Source organism: Pseudonaja textilis, chromosome 7 (assembly GCF_049901715.1).
Source record: "Pseudonaja textilis isolate UNSWEBS1 chromosome 7, rPseTex1.2, whole genome shotgun sequence".
Taxonomy (NCBI): Eukaryota; Metazoa; Chordata; class Lepidosauria; order Squamata; family Elapidae; genus Pseudonaja; species Pseudonaja textilis.
Genome location: NC_141996.1, coordinates 14,903,650 through 14,924,734, shown reverse-complemented (window position 1 = coordinate 14,924,734; position 21,085 = coordinate 14,903,650). Strand labels below are relative to the sequence as shown.

The 21,085-nt window shown below is 38.4% G+C and overlaps 1 protein-coding gene and 1 long non-coding RNA gene across 2 annotated transcripts; one reads left to right on the top strand and one right to left on the bottom strand.

The window, feature by feature from the left end:
- Window positions 1–1,302: 1,302 nt before the first annotated feature.
- On the bottom strand, window positions 1,303–15,767 carry BIRC2 (baculoviral IAP repeat containing 2). The gene is made up of 9 exons (XM_087937079.1): window positions 15,607–15,767; window positions 9,405–11,231; window positions 9,199–9,298; window positions 7,817–7,895; window positions 6,150–6,198; window positions 4,948–5,190; window positions 3,011–3,262; window positions 2,674–2,715; window positions 1,303–2,140 (listed from the first exon to the last, which is right to left on the bottom strand). Exons 2-9 carry the CDS (start codon window positions 10,375–10,377, stop codon window positions 1,947–1,949), a joined length of 1,932 nt encoding a protein of 643 aa, XP_087793205.1. The 5' UTR covers window positions 10,378–11,231; window positions 15,607–15,767; the 3' UTR covers window positions 1,303–1,946.
- Window positions 15,692–18,891, top strand: LOC148125248 (uncharacterized). Its single transcript, XR_015744264.1, has 2 exons — window positions 15,692–15,909; window positions 15,998–18,891. It is a non-coding gene; the product is annotated as an uncharacterized LOC148125248 (long non-coding RNA).
- The last annotated feature ends 2,194 nt before the right edge of the window (window positions 18,892–21,085 follow it).

The following is a 21,085-nucleotide window of genomic DNA, read 5'->3' as shown; positions in this document are numbered from 1 at the left end:
ACACAAGTGATGTTGAGCTGGCCACGCCCACTCTGGCCACACCCACCCCGGCCCACCTGAGATCAAACCCCCCCACCCGATCTAGTAGAATATACATATGTATTCAGGGAACCCAGAAGCAAATAGTTGAGAAATTCTGCCTTTATTTTTGATACCTGTTACATTTTTGGCACATTCACTGAAGAGGATTTTTTGAAAAACGATTATTTGGGGCATAAATGAAACTTTGGAATGTTCTTGGCCTCTTCACCAATCTCAGCTCATCCTGAGCTTTGACTTTCTAAATAAAAATCCCATGGCAATTCAATTAACGAAAAATTGGTTATAAACTAATGTTTATAATTTCCCCATTAGGTTATAAGGGTTTACAAAGCATTCAGAATGGAATTTCATGCAGAATAGTGACATAAATTAATTTTTATTTAAATTTATTACTTGCCCACCTTATTTTTAATATGAAGGACCAGGACCCCAATATTAATTCTTTATAGTGTGAATAAAGGGAAAATATATGCAATAAGAAGCATAATACAAACTGCCCAAACTGAATATCTGAAGTTGCACTATTAAATATATGAACCAAGAAATAGGTATGTAGGGAGGCAGGAATTCTTGAAATTCAGCTGCTCTAAAGAACAATCTCTTCTTCAGGCATGGATGGTTAAAAAGGCTGGCAAAGAACAATTTTTAGGAGTATTTCCTAATTTGCTGATTACATTTGTGCACAGGTAGTCCTTGACTTACAACAGTTAATGTAGTGATCGTTTGAAGTTACAATGGCATTGAAAAAAGTGATTTATGACAATTTTTCACACTTACGACCATTGCAGCATCCCTGTGATCATGTGATCAAAATTCAAATGCTTGGCAACCGCCTCATATTTATGACGGTTGCAGTACCCTGGGATCATGTGATCACCTTTTGCAATCTTTGTCAAGCAAAGTCAGTGGAGAGGCCAGATTCACTTAACATGTTACTACTCACTTAACAACTACAGTGGTTCACTTAACAACTGTGGCAAGAAAGGTCATAAATTGGGGCAAAATTCACTTAACAAATGTCTCACTTAGCAACTGAAATGTTGGGCTCAATTGTAGTCATAAATCGAGGACTACCTGTAAATCTACTGAACATAATAAAAATTTGCAAATCAAGTTTAAAAAACGTTCTGCGTAATATTTGGCAACATAGCTTAATTTCACAAAGGTATTTAACGCTATTTCAAGAATGCTTAAGAATTATGACAATAATTACCTCCGTACTCAATTATTTTACAATAGAGATACAACAGACCCAGAATGTTTGTTTCAACCACAACCAAGTTTTATTTATTGTAAATAAAATATTTTCAACTAGTCAACAACTTACACCAAGCAATCTTTCCAGAGTTTTCAAAGCATAAATAGCAATAGCACTTAAGATTTAGATACCACTTTACAGTGCTTTACAGCTCTAAGTAGTTTAGAGTCAGCCTATTGCCCCCAACAATTTGGGTCCTCATTTTACCGACCTCGGAAGGATGGAAGGCTGAGTCAACCTTGAGTCTGGTGAGAACTGAACTGCCAAACTGCAGTCAGCCAGCAGTCAGCAGAAGTAGCCTGCAGTACTGCATTCTAACTACTGCACCACCATGGCTCAACGGCTTCTTTTACTTAACAATAGCAAACATTAACACACAAATCATCATTCACTTTATGTCACTCCAAGCCATTATGAAATTATGTCCTAAAAAGTGTCAGCTTATCCAGATCCCCAAACAGAGTCACTTGAGAGATCATTGACCTCAAAAACCATCAACTTTGTGTCCTTCATCAGAACATTGAGCTGCAGCTTAGATTGTATTTTGCAGATACTTGAAGCATCAAGATGTTGTGAATTAGCTTAGTGTCGTTCAGGAAGCATGAAAATGTTTCCTTGGAAAAAGAAATAGCATAGTTGGTCGTCTTCACGAAAGAAATGTCCGCACTGTACCCTTGATGGTTCCTCTGCATATAGGGCATTTCCTAAGGGAAGGGGCACATTCCTTGCAAACAACCAAATGGCCACAGGGGATGAAGACAATGGACACTTCCTTGTCCATGCAGACTTTGCAAGTTCTCTCCTCTTGCAACCGTCTCAGTTGTTCTTCCATAGGTAAACCTGCAATTAAAGACTCTTTATTATCTATACAAAAATAACATTTTGAACTATGCTTTTTATTTTAATAAAGAAGAAAGGCATTCCTCACTTCCCTGCATTTGCAACCCTTCCTAAATCCAATCAAATGTATGAATGAAGGCAAATATACATGTGCCAGGATAATGTTGCCAGATCCGATCTGGGTCGTTCCCCGGGACCAGAGCTTTTGTCTTCTGAGCATTTGGACTCGTGCTGGAGCCCATCCTCAGAGAACTACTCTCTCACCAGAATATGTCACTGACCCAGATTGGATCCTATCACCAACTTATGTTGAGACACTCTACTGAAGAAAGGAAGAATCCCAGTCCATGTGCATCCTTCTTATCAAACTAAATTTTGAAATACTCAAAATATTAACCCAGCTCAATTTTATAAACATTTGTAACTCCTATTATGAGCTATTTCATCATAACCTGTTTTTTTTTTAAAAAAACAAAACACTGCAATCCTTATATTCCAAATGCCACTCATGTCTACTTAAGTAAATTGTTTACCTGAAACATCTTCTGTTGGAATGTATGTCATATTCTTCTCCACTAAAGAAAGTAAGTTAAATATTGTTAGATCAAGGAACAAATTACCTCAGATTCATTAGAATGCAGATAAACTCTAACCCCCACCCCCACCCCCGCTTAACAATTATTAGCATAACAGCGAATTACTTTTGGGAAGTCTAATCAACAGAATTTCTTCTGCATTATCTGTTTCATTTAAGAGGAATAAAACTGTTTGCAACTCTTACCTATAAAAATTAATAAATCCATTACACTTGACCAAAGTTACCACTCCTCAAGAAAATGACAATTCAAAGCATTTATCTAAGAAACTCACCAAACAAATCCTTGTATAATGCAGGATCACACTCCTGCAAACAATTTCTGAATATATCTGCTGCAGAATTTCCTTTCACCAAGATGGTATCAATCAGTTCTCTAGCTTGCAAAGATGTCTGGGTTTTTTGTTTAATAACTTGATATTCCTGGTCACTTATTACTTTGGAACTTAATAAACTTTCCAGGATAGGGAGCGTACATGTCAAATGCTGAAACAATGCCATTCGATTCTTTCTGATTAAGGCCAGATCTAAAATATAATAAATGAAAATATGACACAGAGAAACCTTTTTATTAGCAGCTTTTAGCAGAAGAATGGACATTTCCCAGGTTCTGAACTTATCCAGAGGAAGAGCACAATGAATCATGAATTCATTATATCATGAATATAATGCAGTATTTATTTTTTTTAACCTCATAAAACCATAGTTTTCCAGATTCACAAAATCCAACAGATCTACCACCTTTGTTGAAAGGAACTTTTTAACACTGTTTTTAAATTTAAACTCCAATTTACTTTAAAAATATGAATCCTACAATGGCACATAAATTAGCATAATAGCATAGCATTTAGTATGCTGGTGAAACTGACATATACAATTGACATGAATTGATATATTATATAAATATATCCAGCTACTGGACAGTACTAGTTATTTAAAAAAATATATAATACAAATTAATTACTGCATGTTTTGTCAGCTGCAGAGTTTCACCACCCTCTCCCATTAGCTAATAAGTCTATTTTGGCTCCAATGTACGTAAACAATACAGCCATTCTTGTAACACCCTAAGTTGGCACGAGAAGTTATTTTGCCCTTTGTTATATGAGAAACTGCCTTGTATTCAATCATCACAAAACTACAGCAACTGTGTTGTCAAGAGGTTCTACTATACACATATGTGTTAGAAAACTGACAGCATCTATATTATTCAGGCTAAGCCCTTTAAAAGTTCTATGTGTTTTTTTCCCTCTGCCCTAACATCTTGGAAAAAGAACAGACAGAATATAGGTAGAAAGTTTTACAAATGCTACTTTGATGAGTCACAATGGTAACAAACATGTCCAGGCAGCTATTAAGACTTACAGGACAAAGTCTTGAGCTACTTTAGTTATGGCATGAAGGTTTGTAAATATAGTAACAGGTTCCCTTTGAAAATAACGCAAATCAAATTCTTCAGAAAACTTGTTACGTATGCTCCACGATGCATTCACACTGCAAAGTTTGGAATCTGACCTGATCTCCATTGAGGCTCATCTAAATATTTAGAATAGAATACTACTACTGGAAGGGACTTTGGAGGTCTTTTAGTCTAACCCACTGCTTAGGCAAGAAACCCTACTCCATTTCAGACAAATTGTTATCCAGTGTTTTATTTATAACTTCCAGTTTTGGGAGCATTTATAACTTCTGGAGGCAAGTTGTCCCACTGATTAATTGTTCTGTCAGGAAATTTCTCCTTAGTTCTAAGTTGCTTCTCTCCTTGATTAGTTTCCACCCATCATCACTTCTTGTCCTGCCCTCAGGTGCTTTGGAGAATAGCTTGACTCCTTCTTCTCTGTGGCAACCCCTGAGATATTGGAACCCTGCTATCATGTCACCCCTAGTCCTTCTTTTCATCAGACTAGACATATCCAGTTCCTGCAACCATTCTTCATATATTTTAACCTCCAGTCCCTTAATCATCTTTGTTGCTCTTCTCTGCATTCTTTCTAGATCTAAAAAATTGGCTTAATCTATTTTGAGGGTCTTCTATCTACTCTGGCTCTCCAATATTTGTGGCTAGTGTGAATAACTTTGAATGAAAATGCTGTGGTCTCTCTAGTTATCAGAGTTCATTAGATTTTGAAAATGCCCCATCCAAGATGAATAAAGGGGTATTTGACTCAGGCAGCAGAATTCATCAAACTGAAGCAATGAAACTTTTATATACCCGATGTCATTTTTTCTGATGGATCCTCCTTTTCCTCCTCTTTCTTCTCATCTTCTGCACTAATAAGGTCAGACACAAGATCATTTACTGTTTTGTAATTCTCTCCTGTTGTTAAGATTTTACTCTGAATGGTTTGTTTGACCAGTTTTCTGCTGAATCCCATCTCCAAAACAGCTTCAACCATGGGTGTTTTCATTATGACAGCATCTTCTGAAGTATTTTCACCAGGTTCAAAACGAATAACTATTCAGAGAAAAACATTCTAGCATTATTTCTTGAAATATCACTATCTTACTGGGTTCAAAATAATTAAACATCAGACAAATGAAAAAGAATCACTTCTGTGCTGGATCTCACATCTAAGATACTGCAAAACCAAGATCTGTTTCCTAAAAAAAAGGCATATGCTCCAGCTACATTCTTCAAATATAGAATGTGAGTATATGAAGATGCCATACCCTGAGTCAATTTAGTTTGCTATTCCCTATTCTCTTGCAGATTCATGTCAGCATCATTAGTCCTACTGCTTGGAAAAGTCATAATTCAGGCTTTATATATACTACTGAATTATACCAATTGCTTTTAGGTTTAAACTTAGCCTCAACAGATAGTATAGATATGGTAATTTAGAAAAAAAAATATAATCATATTCACCACCAGAGGGCTTTGATGATATTAAAAGCTCTGGATCTCTATGGAGATTTTAAACAAGCAGCTAAAACAGGTTCATTTTCACTTTTGTTTTATAGTGCAACTTGATTTTATTGCAAAATTGTATGTTTCTGGTTTAAGTTTAAATTTGAATGGTCAGCTTCAGGATGTTTGACTTAAAAACCACAACAAAGTATCTTTCTAAGTTAGTAAGAATAACAAAATCGAACTGCTACAGACCACCAAGGATAAATGTGTTAACATCCTAGTGTTACATTCTCATGCCAATTTTATAAATGCTATCAAAATTCTGATGAGCCAGTTTGGCGTTGTTGTTACAAGGAGTGGACTAGAAAATCAGGAGATATGACATTATAGTCCTGCCTTGGCCACAAAACCAGCTGTGTAACCCTGGGTCAGTCATTCTTTCTTAGCTTTAGGAAGGAGGCAATGGAAAACTATCTGAAAACCTCTAGGGACCTTATACAGGTAATCACCAAGAGTCAACTCTAACCCCCAAAGGCACAAAACAAACAAATAAAAAAACTTACTTGGTACTTCTGTATTTTCATCTACAGGTATATCTGCAGTGGATAACAACTACAACAGAAACACACAGAAAATAACAAATTTTTAGAGGGAAATGTTTGCTTTTTGAAAAGATCCATTGTTCACAAAGAGTTTGCTAACAGTAATACATTTAGCCAATCTTTCTCAATACAATTCCACGGATAGATTGAAGCTGCAACATTTGAGAACTGTCCACAGGTGGTAGACCCAAATTATCTGGGTGCCACTAAGTGGAGGAACTGGTGAATCTTCACCAGGGGTGGGATTCTACAGGTTTGCACCTATTCACTAGAACTGGTTGTTAACATTCTAAGCAATTCGGAGAACCGGTTGTTAGAAGAAATTATTGGCCTAATCCTGTAAGGAAGGCAGGAAGGGAAAATTCTGGTGTTGCTTATAGAAACTGCCTCTCTGTTAACCCTTTTTACATTCTTGGCAGGACTAGACTTCCTGTCTCAGGAACTTCTCTGGAGTTCTTTTCCCCTCCTTTGTTGGTACTTTGCTTGTGTGGAGTGACCATTTAAAGTTGATGTGAGTGATGTTGAGTTGGCCACACCCAGCTGGTCACATTACCACCAAGCCATGCCTACCAACTAAGCCATGCCCACAGAACCGGTTGTTAAAAAAATGAATCCCACCCGATCTTCACCCTAAATATCTGCACGTACTTTGATTAAAATGCCATGCTACATTGTACTTGATCCTCGCTCATTATAAACAATGTTGCCGTTTGTGTAATAATGTGCAAAATTAATCTGGTACAGATAGTTATGATCATAACTAAACTCTGAATTATGGTCATGTCATGCTAGTCATTAAGCAGGTTACCATGCGACTGCACCTGATTTTAAGATCTTTTCAACTGCAGCTGTTATGTGAATCACAGAGGACTTTAAGTGAATCATTGTCCACCATGGGCATTTTTTGCTGAAGCCAGAAACAAACACCAGTTTCCAGCAAAAAACCCCACAAACCCATAAATCAGTCATGTGACCACAGGATGCTGCAAATAGCTGTAAATGCAGAGGAGTTGCCAACCACTCAAAGTACAATCATGTGACTGGGGGTGGGAGGAATCCACCAGAATTTTGAATCTGGATTGTAATAACCCTGGGAAGGTCCATCACAACTTCAAACAGTTGCTAAGCAACCAATTGCAAGTCAAATGCTACTTGTACTGCCTGTCCACAACAGCCAACACAGCTCATGCCTGTTATTTATCCAATTTTATATAACTTTTTTACAGGCTGTGATTTGGCAGCATATTTATAGCCTTTATCACTCAATCTTTTAACTCTTATCATCTTTTAATTCTATCATCAATCTTTTAACTCTATCAAAACAGTCTAGGAGCAGATGGTTTTCACATTATAATGCTTTATTTCACACCCTCTGTGGTCTTGGTCAAAGCCTGAAATAAATGCATTGCACTGTTATTTTACAAAACCACAGTGTGATGTCCTTGCCAGAGACAATATAAGTAAAGGGGCTATAAGTCTAAACCTTCACTCCTACCTCAAAGTATTGAACAGATAAAGTTCAAATACAATTTTGAAAACGGGTTAATTCTCTCAACAAATGTGCATACTATGCTGCAAAAGAAAAAGCACATCATGCTATTACTGAAAATGCAACAGTACTTGCATACCTGTTGAAGAAGATGAGGATACCTTGCTTGAACTTGATGGACAAACTCTTGACCCTTCCTATAAATCAGGTATTCACAACTAGAAGAAAAGTATACCAAGCTTAAGTTTTAATATGCAGGAGGATATCTGCTCTTCTAAGAATATTTATTAGACATTGTGATCTGTTTAGTGGGCCAAAAATCTATTTATTAAAACCTACCCAGGACAATACACTGAAGCATTAAATATAGTCAAGCTGTCAAAAATGGAATTTAGATGTGAAAAATATTATCCAATCAACAGAGAGAACCAAAACTAATTAATCTCCTCTATGAGGGAGATGGCAGTTAAATATATAGTCTTTATTTTATATTCAGTTTATATCCTGTTTATTACATCTCAAAATAATCCCAAAATTATTACTGCCAAACATCTTCACTACAAATGGAATCTTTATTAGATGCAATGTATTAGAAATCAAGAACTGAAATTTTGTATAAGCCCTATCTTAAGAGCTGTTTGGCCCAGAGCCTTAGAATGGTGAGCCAAAATTTTATTCATTCCTAAAGTTTTTTGGCCATTCTCTGGATTATTTTTTTAAAAAATATCTAACATCAGTTGTTCAGAATGCAACCCAATCACTACAATACATGATTAGAACTTAGGTAAAACAGCTTTGTTAAATACTTCAGCATCTAGTGTTCTTTAAAAATATAAGTATTGTTTAACTTAACCCAACATAACTTTTGAAAATAGCTTTCAAAATAGCTACAGTAAGAATGCTTTCATTCTTGAATCAATATTCAATATCTTGCTTTTCACAGCAGCTAAGAATATGCTCCAGGCAAGCAGGCAAAATTTCTCCCAAAGCATGTTTTCATTATGGTTGTGCAAAAATTTGTGTACGAACAACCTCTTCTCAAATGAGTAAAGCAACCATACATTTTTCTCCAGCAATATATGGCAGCTCTATCTAGGTGACTGGTTGAATAATATGCAGTCAGATCTCAATGGATAAAGGCACAACTGTTTTAAAGATACTCAGTATCTCCAGAAAAATACAATTCTTTTCAAGCCATTTTCAGATAATTCTGAGCAGTTTTAAAGTTTAATTCTACACAAGTTATGACAGCTAATAATTCCATGTGTTCTCCCAAAATTTTAGATTCCTTTCTTGAATAGCAATGTTCCCTCACAAATCATTTTCAAGCTAAGGGAGTAATAAAAGCATACATGGTGAAGGTGCTTCATATTAATACAGAAGCTTTCCATGTACCTTCATGGTAACGTTAAAATAGATCTCACTGAGGAAACCTTTTCAGAGAAACAGTTCTACTTTCAATAGGACAAAAGTATTACAATAACCTCTTTTTTTATTACATTAAAAAAAAATGAAGGATACCTTGGAAACCATTTAGCATGCTCCACCCATGGATCATCCCCGGTCTCCCAACACCTGAGTCCACCGTCGCAACAGAAGCATTTGACATCATCACTGCGACCTTAACAACAAACATTTCATGAAGTAATCAGACAGAAAGACAAACACTAAATTTCAACTGTTGAAAAATCGGATTAAATCCAAAACATGAAAGAACAGGTGCTTACCCACGTAATAGAAGCCAGCATCTGCCAGTTGCTGTGGGTGAACCGGAACTGTAACTGGCCAATTTTTGAAGGTTCTGAAACGGCCTACGTAGCTTTGCATGCCCAAATTAAAGCCAGCCAAACTTGAACTGTTCTGAATTTGTTCCACAAAAGGACAGTTTGGGAAATGCCTTTGATGTTCTGATATAGCATTGTCCTCTGGTTCCCAATTACTCAACTGACCACCACAGGCAAAACAAGCCACCTTGTCTGAAGGTCCTACATAATAAAACCCGGCTTTGGCTAAAGAAGATGGGGACAAAAATGTCAAGGGCCATGTCTTGAAAGTGAGTAATCTGCTTTCTTCTGTGCTCATCATAGGGTTGAAAGCCTTTGGTCTCAAATGCGACAGATCTTCCACTGCTCCAGATGTAACTAGATTATGAGGAAAACTGGAAAAGCTTCCACTGTAATACCCAACTTGACCCAAACTTAAGGCTTGCATTGAAGAATGTGAAAAGTGAAGTCCAGAGATAGCTGGAGGTGAAAAGGCAGAACGAAATGAGGATCCAAGGCTAGTCACTGAAGTCAGACTCTGAACAAAACTGCAACTGGGGTAGAGTTGTTTATGCTTCTCCAGGGCACTGTCACCTTTTTTCCAGTTATCCAACATTAAGCCACAATTGTAACATTTCACTTTGTCTTTCACACCAGTGTAATAGAAACCAGCTCGAGCAAGACTCCTTTCAGATATTGGCACATTCGGTGGAAAAGTAGAATATGTAGACATCCTGTAGAGTTCACACGATAAGTCATACTTCAGTTCTGTCACTTCTGCATCATTCTTCAGTTTCGGCAGAAATGAGCCAATAACATTCATGTTGAAGATAAAACAGGAGAGGAGCAAAGGACGAGTCTGAAGTTTGGGAGATAATTTTGTGCAATTCTTATCAACTTCCAGGCCATCATAAAATAAAAACCTGAAAGTTAACATTACATGCAATGCTTATCTTTTTTATTACTTCACTTTAGTAGTTCCTTTTTGATAGGGTAATTTGTTCCCAGTTCACAATCGACTTATTTAAAATATGATAGTTCCTTTTTCTTCTATAATTATGTAAGTCTTACTAAATTGAGGGAGGAGCATATTTAAAATAAAGGAAGTTTGAAGAAAGAATTAAGGCTTTAATTATAAGTCTGTATAAATGGGGCATCTCAATTCTTTCCAAATAAAATAATGGAATATTTTTTAAACTTTTATTTGTGAAAGAGCAAGGTCAAAATAATGGTTCTAAGAGGGAGTATCTGTATGGTACTACAGAAAAGCCAACTTAAATCAAATGCATATCTTTGAATACCTCTCCTTACAATAAGGAACCGTTTTTTCTTATCAATATACCATTTCACTCAGGAATACGTCACAAAAGATTCTTCAAAATTTTATCCTGACACATATCAGTAAAATTTGAATTTGGTCACCAAAAGCTCTTAACAGGCTTGGATTGTTGCCTTTTTTACATTCTCATTTAAGACTGTAGTGAATTTTCAGTCAGGCTGCATTATTATTATTAAAGGATTACTGAATTTAATAAGTTTATGGAGATGTTGAACCCAAAACAGCAGTTTAAATTTATTAACCAAAATATCATTGCAGATGTTTGACAAGTGGATGCAGCTGTTCTGCATATTGGCAAAAACCAATTTAAATATGTATGCACAAAATTATCTCCCAAACTTCAGACTCTAGTCCTTTCAAAGGGCTTAAGCAGCCATAATGCAATATGGTATTCACAAGGAGAAATTTTTACAAAAAAAAATGAAAAATATGTTTTTTCGGGTTACTGAAACCTGCATGAAAAGAAGAATACATAAGCTCCTTTAAACAATTAACTTTGCATGTAAAGTGCTATAAATAATGCATATATTAGAAATAAAGTTTAAGCTTTATTCCATGGTTATAACATGTTTAGATTAAAAATTTAAAACTTGTGAATCATCAGTCACAAAAGACTAGAAGTGCAGAAAATCCTATTGTATCTATATTAAATCATCAATGTACAGATGAGTTACTCAAACTTTGCAAATTTAAATCTTCAAACTTCAACTTCTAAAACTCAGGTTGACTACATAGCTCTGAACACTTTTTAGTATCTTAAACTTATACTTACAATTTCCTCTAGATAATTTTAACTCAACTGTGCATTTTAGGTATCACTTGAAGGCAACAGCTGTCTTCTGTTTTTGTCCATGTTACAAAAATAACCCTGGATTTTCAGCCTCCTTAAAGTTGCTATAGTAAACTAAAAAAGATCTACCTCAGGGTCAGATCATCTAGGGCAGGGATGGGCAACTATGCCAACTTCAAGACCTGTGGGACTTCAACTCCCACATTTACTGAGTCTACCGTTGTCATAGTTGCCCAGTCCTGAACTAGTGCTTTCTAAACATCTACTGGTACACCTTTGTGGCAGTCAGTGTGGCTAATACCAGTTGATAGAACTGCAGTCAAAAACACTTAGATCTAGAATCAGATGGGCTATTCTTGACTTCTCAAAAAGAAATTGCAGAAATCTGTTTAGACTAATCCAATTTTTGATCTCTGTAATGGCAAGAATCGCTTTAATTTGGCACACAACACACGTGTGTTTGATCCCTTTTGTCTAATTATAAAAGCAATAATGAATATGCATATCTTATTTAGAGAAGAGGTGGAAAGGAATGGTTTCATAGAGTGAAGCCAAACCAAAATGGTAAATATACTTTAGGATACAAAAGTAAATGAGGTTCAGGGGAGTTAATAATTTATTAAACTTTTATGCCAACTGTCAACAAATAATTATAATAAAGATCCAGAATAGGTGTAACCCAACACAGAAACTGGCAATTCAGGGTGAACTGGCAGTGCAAAACATTTAGAAGTATAGAGACTTACAAATGGAAAACCTATTAAGTAACCTTTGTTGTGTTACTTATGTCCTACATTAAAGACTGGAACTGGAAAATGAAGAATGGATCTACCTTCTGTCAAGCTCTTACCTCTTTAATAGACAGTGAGTAATCATAATTAAGATTGTATACAACTGTAATGGTCTAATACAAGGGTCTTCAAACTTGGCAAGTTTAAGACTTATGGACTTCAACTCCCAGAATTCCTGGGCTAACATGACTGGAGGAGGAATTCTGGGAGTTGAAGTCCACAAGTCTTAAAGCTGTCAAGTCTGAAGACCCCTGATCTAATATAAACTTAACAAGATACTCAATGGAAAGCAGAGGATGAAGAGTAGCTATTATTAGATTTGTATTATAACAAATCCATCTGGCGATCAGATGAATATCAAAAGCACAGAGAATAACTTATGAGGAAACTTGTTGTAATTAGGGATCCTTTGTGCTTTCTGAGCTTGGTTGGTTTCTTGCAGACTTTTCATTATCCAACCAGGTAACAGTAATGGTGTTACCCAGTTTGGGTAATGAAACATCTGGAAGAAAACAACCAAATTCAGAGAGCACAAAGGACTCCTTCATTTCAACCCTAAGCTACCAATACTCTATCAATATTATGTGTGGAGTGATTGCTAGGAAACAAATATAATTATAGAAATCTTAACTGAGCAGATCAGTAGGACTAGTGTGATTGTATAAAAAGAGACAGATTACCATCAAGTGAAGCTATTTGCTATATCATAATCATATCCAGCCGATTTTTTGTTAAAATTACAGTAGTAGTCTTACATGATCATGATCAAAATACATGATCAAAAGCAGTAATGTTTCTGCATCTTTAATCAATTTTATTTAATTCCTATACCCATCTAAATCCAGTAACTCTGGGCACTGAAAATTACCCACTGGTTATTCATTATCAGAAATTTCATCTTCTAAAGGATCAGGATATCCTATCTCTGAAGATGACATTTGAATCTCACTTTTCTATCTTTATAGAAAAATATATGCTATATCCTTGTCCTAATAATTATAGCCAACTTCATAAAAAACATTTTGAAATTGTATTCAGGGAAACCCTGAAAGCTCCTAAGAAGCTTATCAGTAAGGACAGACTTGTTTCTAGAAAGATACACAGACTTCAACATCCTTAGACAACATTCCAACATGAACCTCTCCAAATGTATCAGAGTATACCCCTAATAATCTATTCCCAGGCATCTGGGAACTGTGGAAGACCCAACCTGATGCAACTAGAAATCATTAGATTGGTTTTGGTCAATTCACTACAATTATCTTCACATCCAGTATTCATTATGAGGACCCAAATTGTCAGGGGCAATAGGCTGACTCTGTAAACAGCTTAGAGGGTTGTAAAGCACTGAAAAATGGTATACAAGTCTAAGTGCTTATCTTAAAACATATAATCCTCCAGATGTGGTAGAGTGCAGCTTTTTTAGGATTGTTAACACTGGATATACTGATGAAAGCTGCCATTCTATGCTACCCAGGCACAGATGCACCCCTCTTATTTGGGGGCTGGGGAGCGAAAGAACAACAATTGTCTTCTTCAGGATGTAGTCTTGAGATTTCCTGGTGGTCTTCTTTCCCAATGCTCAAATGCTCCAACCTCACTTAGCATAGGGGGATCAGCAAGGCCCCACCTCAAAAGCAGAGGGAGCCCCAAGTCTCAGAGGCGGGGTTCACAACTTGTGCTTATTAAGCAGCTGCACTTATACAACTCTTACTCAGTTAAAGCTCAAGGCTTTATATGCAACCAGAAAATGGCTAATCAGCAAGTTGGAATACGCACACACAATATGTATATATGTGTGTACACACTATATATATATGTATACACTTGTTGGAAGTTATAACCCACCCCCTCTCCTAGAAAAACGAAATATTTTAGGATACACTAAAAAGGCAGACTTAAAAGAGAAGTAGAAATTCAGAGAGGCAGAAATTCAGCCCCCCACCCCACCTTTGTTATTAAGGCCTGGAACAATCTATCTTACCTAACAATGATCTACCTCCTTCAGGCAGGCCCATAATAGGAATCCCAAATCCCTTTCATTACATCATAATCCAGCAAGGCTCAACCAAGCCTGGGACTCACGACAGCCCACAGAGTTGCCCCTGCATGGCCCCATGGGAGTCTAGCAACCAATCAGAATACAAACTCCAATTCAAATCCCAACCAAGGGACTCTCGGCATCTCTTCTCTTTTCTTTGCCCAAGAGCTCCAAGGCATGTGGTCCTGTTTACCATTAAACCATCTTTCCAAACAGCCTCCATGTTTCTAGTGTCTTTTTCCCCACTTGGAACTGGACCCAGAAGGATAATTCTTCCAACACATTATAGATATACACTATAGAAATACTCTCTCTCTCTCTCACACACACACACACACACACATGCAGAGCACTCCAATATCTCGCCCCCTCCCTCGCAGTTTCCAGATGTCTCGTGTGTGTCTGTGTATTATATACACACACACACACACACACATATATATACACTAGATATACACTAAAGATATAGAGCACCCCAATCTCAGCCCCCCCACCCCCTCCTGAGACATTTCCAGATGTGTCATGTGTATATGTGTGTGTATGTTTGTGTGTGTGTGTGTGTACATATATGTATGTGTGTGTGTGTGTATATGTATGTATGTGTATCTCTATCTCTATCTCTATCTCTATCTCTATCTATATATTTTCTTAAGTTTTCGTGGGTACTTACATGTATGGCATTCAGCTTTGTTCGGGTATTTTCCCATGTCATTGTAGTTGTGCTTTTAAAGTTGTAGCAACGTTTCGGCAGAATCTCACCTGCCATCATAGGCTTCTGTTATTGTGTTTGTCTGTGAGTCAGCATTCCCGAAATACCAGAACAAAGCTGAATATCATACAAGTACCCGTGAAAACTTAACATATATATGTGTGTGTGTGTGTGTGTGTGTGTGTGTGTGTGTGTGTGTGTATGTATGTATATGTATATACATATACATATATGTATGGTATTCAGCTTTGTTCGGGTATTATATACCCACGTCATTATAGTTGTGCTTTTAAAGTTGTAGCAACGGATGACATATATATATACATATATACATACATACATATACACACATATACACTATAAATGTACACTAAATATACACAAAGAACACCCCAATATCCCAGGGCCCCGCCCCCTCCCTCGCGAGACGTTTCCAGAGACACCGCCCCAGCAAACCCCTCCCACGCCGCCCCACGCGTGCGCCGCCCCCACTTACCGCCGCAGCCGACGGTTAGTCTTCAAGCGAAGGGCGAGCGCAAACTTTTTATATATAGCGTAGCGAAGTGGGACGTGGTGGGGAGGGGGGGCGGGGGAAGAGGAGTATCAGGAAGGACTTCAAACCATTAAGCCGTTGAGTCGAAGCTCCGCCCCCGGTTTGGGGGGGCGGGCCAAGAAAAACGGAAGCTCGAAACACGGCTCCGCCGCGTGTCCCATTGGAAGGGAAAGAACAGAAGGAGGAGCCTTTTAAGTTCCGTGACGGCCTGACGGTGCATAACAGAGGACGTGTGGCTTCTTCTGGGTGCGCATGCGCCGACTGCGCTGGCAGGGCGGGGTGGCTTCATTTGTGGCGTTGTGGTTTATTTTTCAAGTAATTCCAATTCCCGCAGGTTCGGGAAAAGGAGCCTGATCTGAATTGCAAATGAATCCAGAATTTTCCTAATAGGATGACCTCCGAGCGTACCTCTTTGCAGAGTTTTTTTTTTTTTTTAGTTGACTTTTTGGAAAGAGTCCCGTGGGTCGTGGGAACTTCGAAAAGAGTAATTTCTGAACCGAGATGGGGAAAAAACACGAATCTCCTTAGTATGCTGGGGGCGGGAGTAAGAACCGTGACGTCTCCGAGTCCTGGAGGGACTTCGCTTTCCATTCTCTTATCATCATCATCATCATCATCATCATCATCAATTCTGCTAAGAGACCCACCGTCGAGGACCACCGATTTCAGGCTGCAGGACTGTGGGGCAGGCAGTGTGCCCATGGACAGATAAGCCATGGATGGCATCGAGACTTAGAGGTGGTGGGGATGGGGAAATAACCAGCTTTTTTTTGGAAATAGGCAGGAGGGAATTCGTCCCATTGCCCACGTTTTGCATGTGTCTTAAACGTTGGAATGAGAAAATCTAAAGGCATGCATTGCAAAACGGATTTTGGTAGGTTGCAATGCTCTCGAGCTCAATTCGGTGGGCCAGTGTTTGAATACTTTCTGCTGGAGTGACTTCACAGCTTGACCTCTTGATTTGGACCCAAGAGAGCAGCAGACTATAATAGCAATGGCACTTAAGACTTATATACCCGCTTACAGTGTTTACAGAGTCCATCTATTGCCCCCAACAATCTGGGTCCTCATTTTACCCTTCTTGGAAGGATGAATTCAACCTTGAGCCTGGTGAGATTAGAACTGCCAAATTTCTAGCAGTCAGCAGAAATAGCCTGCAGTTCTGCACTCACTGTGCCTCATAATGTGTCCAGTGACCCTAAGGAGATACCAGCTTCCTTCTCATAGAATGATGGGTCATTCTGGAGCAATTATTTCAGAGCTGTTTTCTACCACCGCCTTAGCTTCCTCTTGATCTGGGCTCTGTATACTACCAGCTTCAGTTTGAAGTCCCACACAATGGCATTTACACATTGGTCCTCTCTTTTTTTACCTTGCTCTGCCTAGACATGCTTAGATTCAGAAATTGGGTCAAAATGTGGTGTGGCTCCAAACGTTCTGCATTGCTGAATTCCTTATTGTTCTGGCTTGAGTTACTATATATAAGTCATTCAAGCCAAAGTTTTAAGGTACTACTATGAATTTTGCCACATTTGGGGCACTGTATTAAGGGGAGGTGGTCCTCCTTAACTTCAGTTTTTCCAAGGGTTAAACATGGTTGGTGTCAGCTGTGTGTGTATGTATGTATCCCATCTATACTTACAAGCATGCCTTAAATAACTGAAACCTGATCTCTGTGTGGGCCACTAGTAGGACTTAAATGCTTATTGGCATGAGGTGGATGGTTAGGAAAATAGTAATTGTATCCTGGTGATTTTTCTCAGTGCTCAAAAGCACATAGATGGATAGCTGGCAGTATTACATTCATCATTTCAGTAGGAGTCGAGCTGAAAGATTAGCATATGGCTGCTTAATGAGTTGATAGGATTATTTTGAAATAAGTAAACATGAATTTTTTTTCCTCTAGGGAATTCCAGGTCAAAGCAAGCTTTCATTTTGGACAAAATGCCCCAGAGTAAATTAAAAGGAAAATTTTTTTTTTACTATCTTAGGGTTATCATAAGATGGGAAAACTACCACTAGTCATGCATAAAATCAGTATTGGTGTTTATTTCTGTGTAAACACCATTCATTTTAAATCTGGTTTTGTAGAGTTAAGACTTTGAAACGAAAAGTTCAATTTGATTTAGGTACAGAGAGTTCAAGAACATTAGGGGCTTTCTGTCCAGGGGAATCCCGGTAGAAATAGTTCCATTTTGCATAAGCACATTTTAAAAGGGGAATTCCAGTCCTTGAATTGTTTCCTGTATGTGTCATATGGCACAGCCAATCAGCTGCATGACAGACTTGCTAACAGGAATCTTTTGAGAATAAGGCTACCAAGGTTCTTGATTTAGCTTATTAGCTTATAGCTTATTTTTAATGAAGCTTTGATCTCTTACCATGGTCTTCAACAAGGCATAGTCTTCCTCATCAGGTATCTGATTGCATGTGTTTCTATAAATGACAATAAAAAGTACATTCACGATTCTCTCACTTCCTGGAATGTTATGACAATGAATGAATAAGTATTTTAGTCACAGTGGGTTTTTCATAGTGTTTCAGACTGTTCTAGGTGGAAATTGATTACGTATATATTACAATATCCCTTTCTTGTGTAGTTCAATGGAACTTTTTTATGCAACTTAACCTATTAAAGAATAAAATCACACTGCTGGCTATTTCTTTGTCTGGCTTTGTTTAGTAAACCTTTGCTGCAGTGCAGTTTTATTTCTAGATATTTTCACTAGATAAAATATCTGCAAATTATAAATAACATAGCATTTGAAAAAGTGTGCCAAAGTTGAGCTCAGCAGTCAGACACTTTGGTTTTCATATGAAGGTCAAGCATGTGTAGTAAGGAGAGAATATGTGGCTGATTTTTAGAGAGATACCTTATCTTACATGGCAGAATAAATGTTGGAGTATTGTTACAACCTGGTGTTGTATTTTTGGGGAGGGAAGGTTGTGTTAGCTTCACCCTTCTTTGTAAAACAGCTATAGTTTATATAATTAAAGGTTGGTATACAGTAATTAAGAAGAAAATATCAAAAGGAAACCTATCTTGTGAAACTTAACTCTAAAATGCAGAAGGTTATATTATAATAACTAGCATGCTCCCCCCCCAAAAAAAAATCCATAAGGCAGCTTTTCTTTAAGAAACATACTGTACGCCATCCAGAATCACTTGATTGGGAGATGGGTGGCTATGTAAATATGACTTATAAATAAATAAAATACTTGTTAAAATTTGTGTTGTTTGTGGGGGGAAAAGTCATTTAATTTTCTAACTCTATTCAGTTGTCATCACAGTAAATCATGGTTTTCCTTACTGGTATTTTCAGTAACCAAAACTTACTTCATGCACACACATGCTCAGCCATAAATCATCCTTCCGAGGTTGGTAAAATGAGGACCCAGATTGTTGGGGGCAATATGCTGACATTAAACTGCTTAAAGAGGTTGGGCTGCTGGGGGTTTGCAGAGGTTTGGGAATGCCCCTCGCTAAGATTCTGCAGTTCGGAGAACCCCAAAATCCCACTCCTGGCTCACCCTGCCCCTCTCACGAGTCCCCACGTGGCCCGTTTTGGATGCAGGTTAAGTGCAGGGCTCGCACGGAGGTTTGGGGAAGGCGAAAAATGGGCCTCCCGGAAGTCCGGCCTCTGGAGCCCAGGGAGGCCATTTTCCTGAGGCCCGAGGAAAGCTTCCTGAGCCAAGGGTGGGTTTGGTGCAGGATGATGACTAGGCCACGGCCACCATGCCACGGCCACCAGCAACCAGGCAGAGAACCCTTTGCTACAATTTTTGAAGCCCACCCCTGGGTATATAAGTCTAAGTGCTTTTGCTGTTGTTTACAAAGCACACACTGAAGTAAACCAAAATAAACCACAATGTGATGGTTTGTCATTGGTTCAATTCAACCTTTCTGCCCTGAGGGTGACCTTTCAAAGATGAGAGTAATAGCATTTTTTCCCCTTTTTGGAGGCTTTTGGAATGATTTGGGGAATGTTGGGGAATTCCTGAAGTTGGAAATCCACACATTTTAAAATTGCCAAGGTTGGGAAACGCTTGATTTAAGAAACAAAAGTTACTCTTTAACCTTTCCCAAAGCCCAAAACAGGAGCAGAAGTCTGAAGCGATGGCTTTGATGATGTTACCGTAATGCCAGCCTTTGTCTGATAAGCTCCACAGTCATATTAATTTGAGGATATGCCCAGAGGCCAAGAAAGGTGACCCAGCTCTGAATTGGATAAATTACTGCTTTTTTCTATTTAACTTCCCCATACTTCAGCATTTCCTTTGTAGCCTTCCTTCAATGTTCCCTTTACAATAAACTGGATCCTCTGTTGAAAACGTACTTTGTGTTTTGGAAACTTAACGATTTAGCAATGTAAGCAACCATGCGCTTAACATTCCCCTTGGAATGTCTTTGGGGCCTCTGCTATGAGCTTTGCATATGCAAACTAGTGTGACATTTTGATGAGAAAGGAATTTTGTTTTCTTCCTGCAGGAGGACAACCCTGCCTGTCTGTCCGCCCTTGTTTTAGGAGAGAAGCAGACTTTCGATTCATTTGGTTTCTCTGAATGCTAGACCACTTTAAGGGGAGAAAGGGGCCTTATGCATTAAGAAGGTCCATAACTTTCTTATCAAGTATTTAAGCTTTGATTTGAGAAAAACCTGTTCTGTTTTCTTATGTTCCCTTTTGGGATTTTGTAACCAAGGATGTTTTTTCCCCACCATTCTTAACTCGATTTCTTTCATTTCGCTCTGATGAAAGCTCTGTGCAGCAGTGTTTCTTTACTTTGGCAGCTTCAAAATATGTGGACTTCAACTCCCAGCAAACATGCTGTCTGGGGAATTGCGAGGATTGAAATGCACACGCCTATCTTAAAGCTACCACAGTGAAGAAACACTGCTCGATGCATTTGTACAGGGAAAAAGCACATCATCCATTGAGAACAAGTCCCATAGGGATGTCTGTCAGTAACACCGAAACAGTGAAGTACTGTCCTATAAGTTGTGTTTATATTGTTGTAAATAGAAAACTTCCAAATATGGAGAATGTTTCAACCTCTAAAGCAGGGGCCCCAACCTCCAGTCCGTGGTGTTGTGGTTCGCCAGCAGCCTGTGGAGACGGCAGCAGAATCGGACAGTGGGGAAGAACAGGGACCAGTCTGAGAGTCTGGGGAGGACTTGGATGAGGATCCTGCATCTGATGCAGAGATGGGGCCAGGACCATCTGGAGGTGGGGTGCTGACTCTGGAAGCTCCAGAATCTGGCAGCAGTGAGGCAGAGGAACAAGGGGAGTCTGTTCCCAGTGAGCATGTGCGCAGTGCTGCTAGAAGGCAAGAACAGCTGAAACAAAAGGGGTGACTCAGGAGTAAGGCTGGGAGGTTATTGCCGCTCCCATTAGTTATAAAGGAAGTGCAAAGGTAGAGAAAT